At 39.4% G+C, this 3,503-nt stretch overlaps 1 protein-coding gene across 1 annotated transcript; it reads right to left on the minus strand.

Moving 5' to 3' along the window:
* Positions 1–318: 318 nt before the first annotated feature.
* On the minus strand, positions 319–1,503 carry LOC139855113 (uncharacterized). The gene is made up of 2 exons (XM_071844363.1): positions 896–1,503; positions 319–841 (listed from the first exon to the last, which is right to left on the minus strand). Exons 1-2 carry the CDS (start codon positions 1,501–1,503, stop codon positions 319–321), a joined length of 1,131 nt encoding a protein of 376 aa, XP_071700464.1.
* Between the last annotated feature and the right edge of the window lie 2,000 nt (positions 1,504–3,503).

Consider the following 3,503-nt stretch of genomic DNA (forward strand, 5'->3'; position numbering starts at 1 on the left):
GTGAAGTGTTGTTTGATATTCAAATCCTGACACCAGCTGCGAAGGGGTTGCCTTCAAATTATGTACCATTATCGCTAACAATCTCGTTAGGTACACCGAATCTGCATACGATGCTTTCCCAGAAAAAAATCTCTGATCTGCTTACTGGTGATGGTGCGCAGTGGCTTTGCTTCCACCCATTTGGTGAAGAAGTCGATAGCGACAACTAGGTATTCGGCGTTTCCCGCGCCCTTTGGGAAAGGTCCCACTATGTCAATGGCCCATTTGCAGAATGGCCACGGCAATGTGATAGGTATCATAGGGTGTCGTGGCGCCGTATCAGCGTGCAGTTGGCGTATCATAGGGTGCATGCAGTTGGCGTTCTTGGCAAATTCTTATCCGTTCCGCCGTATCAGCATACATTTGGGGCCAATAGTACCGTAGTCGCTTGATCCTCTCAGTAACCATCCTTGATCCTGAATGTAACCCGCATGATCCCTTGTGAACCTCATCAATAATCGCAGCGGCTTCTTTAGGTCCTACGCAGCGTAGTGATGCGCCCAAATAAGATTTTTGATATGGGATTTCTCCTCTCAGTTCATAATTTAGCGCTTTCACTCTAATCTTCATTGCTTCCTTCTCATCCTCGGGTAGGGATCCAGTGCGCAGGAATTCTATAATGTCTGTCATCCAAGTTGCTTCTTCTTCTTCTTCTACATATGCAACCGTTATCTCCGGTTCAATGGATTTCTTGAAAACTTGCTCCACTAATATTTTCTTTTCCAGATGGTTGAAGGTGAGAGCTGCTAGCTTACTGAGTACATCCGTTTGTTTGTTTTGACTCCTGGGGATTTGACTGATCCTGAAGTCGATAAACGTATCGGCCAAGGAGTGGACCAGGGCCAAGTATGATTACATGGATTTGTCATTGGTGTCGAACGTGCCATTTATCTGATTAGCGACCAATTGTGAATCCACATAGGCTTGTAGCTTTTTTATTCCCAGCTCTCGAGCTATACGCATCCCTACTAATAGCGCCTCGTACTCTGCCTCGTTGTTTATCACCTTAAAGTTGAATCGCAGTGCGTAAGTATGCTCTTCCTGATGCGGACCTGTGAGGATTAACCCTGCGCCAGCGCCCTCAGAGCTTGCAGCGCCGTTAGTATAGGGCTCCCACAGTTCGAGAGGAGGTGCGGGAAGTTGCTCAGGGTCACATATTGCCTGCATATCAGCGGTCGTTTCGGCCAAATAATTAGCCATTACCTGCCCCTTGATAGCGCTTCTAGCGCAGTACACGATTTCGTGCTCGCCTAGATCTATTGTCCATTTGGTCAGCCTACCCGATATCTCGGGTTTATAGAGTAGCTGTCGAATAAGTTGATCAGTGAGTACCGTAATCGAATGTGCTTGGAAGTACCTGCGCAAACGTCGAGCAGTAACGACGAGCGCGTATACGAGTTTTTCTATGGGGAGATAATTCAGCTCGCTTCCCGATAGTGCTTTGCTGACGAAGTATATTGGCATTTGACGGAACTAACGGCTTTCTTAGACACCGCGAGGTAAAGTATCAAGGTTTCGCCCGCAATTGGCGCTATTAATGTGGGGAGGTCTTTGAGGAGCGTCTTCATTTCCTAGAATGCCTTTTCTGCCTCGTCTGTCCATTTGAAATCTGACTTTTTAGCGCAGTCCTTTAAGGTGTGAAAGAATGAGAGCGACCTTTCAGCGGCCTTAGACAGGAATTGCGTCAATGCAGCTAATTTCCCATTGAGGCTTTGAACTTGCTTTTTCATTTTAGGGGAGGGCATTTTTTCAACTGCTTCTATCTTCTTCAGTTAGACTTGATTCCACGCGGAGTTACGATGTGCCCTAGAAAATTCCCTTATTCTTCCCAAAAGCTACACTTGGCAGGTTTGAGCTTCATGTTTGAAATGTCCCGTTCTTATTGATTAAAAACGTTCCATATTAATTGATTTCGTTGCGAGGTTTTGACCTCTATATGAGACGTTTTTCAAAGACTGCATTCATTTTAAAACAAACCATAACCTTTATTTCATCAATAAAGGTTTAAAAAGCTTTACGTAGATTATCAAATAATGATAATCTAAAATATCCTGTTTACACACGACCATTACATAATGGTTTACAATAACAAAATAAGTTTCTTGAATGCAGTTTTTACACAATATCATACAAGCATGGACTTCAAATCTCGTCCTTATTTAAGTATGCGACAGCGGAAGCTCTTAATAATCACCTGAGAATAAACATGCTTAAAACGTCAACAAAAATGTTGGTGAGTTATAGGTTTAACCTATATATATCAAATCATAATAATAGACCACAAGATTTCATATTTCAATACACATCCCATACATAGAGATAAAAATCATTCATATGGTGAACACCTGGTAACCGACATTAACAAGATGCATATATAAGAATATCCCCATCATTCCGGGACATCCTTCGGATATGATATAAATTTCGAAGTACTAAAGCATCCGGTACTTTGGATGGGGTTTGTTAGGCCCAATAGATCTATCTTTAGGATTCGCGTCAATTAGGGTGTCTGTTCCCTAATTCTTAGATTACCAGACTTAATAAAAAGGGGCATATTCGATTTCGATAATTCAACCATAGAATGTAGTTTCACGTACTTGTGTCTATTTTGTAAAACATTTATAAAACCTGCATGTATTCTCATCCCAAAAATATTAGATTTTAAAAGTGGGACTATAACTCACTTTCACAGATTTTTACTTCGTCGAGAAGTAAGACTTGGCCACTGGTTGATTCACGAACCTATAACAATATATACATATATATCAAAGTATGTTCAAAATATATTTACAACACTTTGAATATATTTTGATGTTTTAAGTTTATTAAGTCAGCTGTCCTCGTTAGTAACCTACAACTAGTTGTCCACAGTTAGATGTACAGAAATAAATCGATAAATATTATCTTGAATCAATCCACGACCCAGTGTATACGTATCTCAGTATTGATCACAACTCAAACTATATATATTTTGGAATCAACCTCAACCCTGTATAGCTAACTCCAACATTCACATATAGAGTGTCTATGGTTGTTCCAAAATATATATAGATGTGTCGACATGATAGGTTGAAACATTGTATACGTGTCTATGGTATCTCAAGATTACATAATATACAATACAAGTTGATTAAGTTATGGTTGGAATAGATTTGTTACCAATTTTCACATAGCTAAAATGAGAAAAATTATCCAATCTTGTTTTACCCATAACTTCTTCATTTTAAATCCGTTTTGAGTGAATCAAATTGCTATGGTTTCATATTGAACTCTATTTTATGAATATAAACAGAAAAAGTATAGGTTTATAGTCAGAAAAATAATTTACAAGTCGTTTTTGTAAAGGTAGTCATTTTAGTCGAAAGAACGACGTCTAGATGACCATTTTAGAAAACATACTTCCACTTTGAGTTTAACCATAATTTTTGGATATAGTTTCATGTTCATAATAAAAATCATTTTCT

This window comes from Rutidosis leptorrhynchoides, chromosome 6 (assembly GCF_046630445.1).
Source record: "Rutidosis leptorrhynchoides isolate AG116_Rl617_1_P2 chromosome 6, CSIRO_AGI_Rlap_v1, whole genome shotgun sequence".
Classification (NCBI taxonomy): Eukaryota; Viridiplantae; Streptophyta; class Magnoliopsida; order Asterales; family Asteraceae; genus Rutidosis; species Rutidosis leptorrhynchoides.

Bases quoted from the DNA above. Each gene is read 5' to 3' on its own strand.
- LOC139855113 (XM_071844363.1), bottom strand. From the start codon at position 1,503: ATGCCAATATACTTCGTCAGCAAAGCACTATCGGGAAGCGAGCTGAAT. The intron at 842-895 runs GTAATCATACTT...TATCGACTTCAG, and splicing joins GACACCAATGACAAATCCAT to GATCAGTCAAATCCCCAGGA.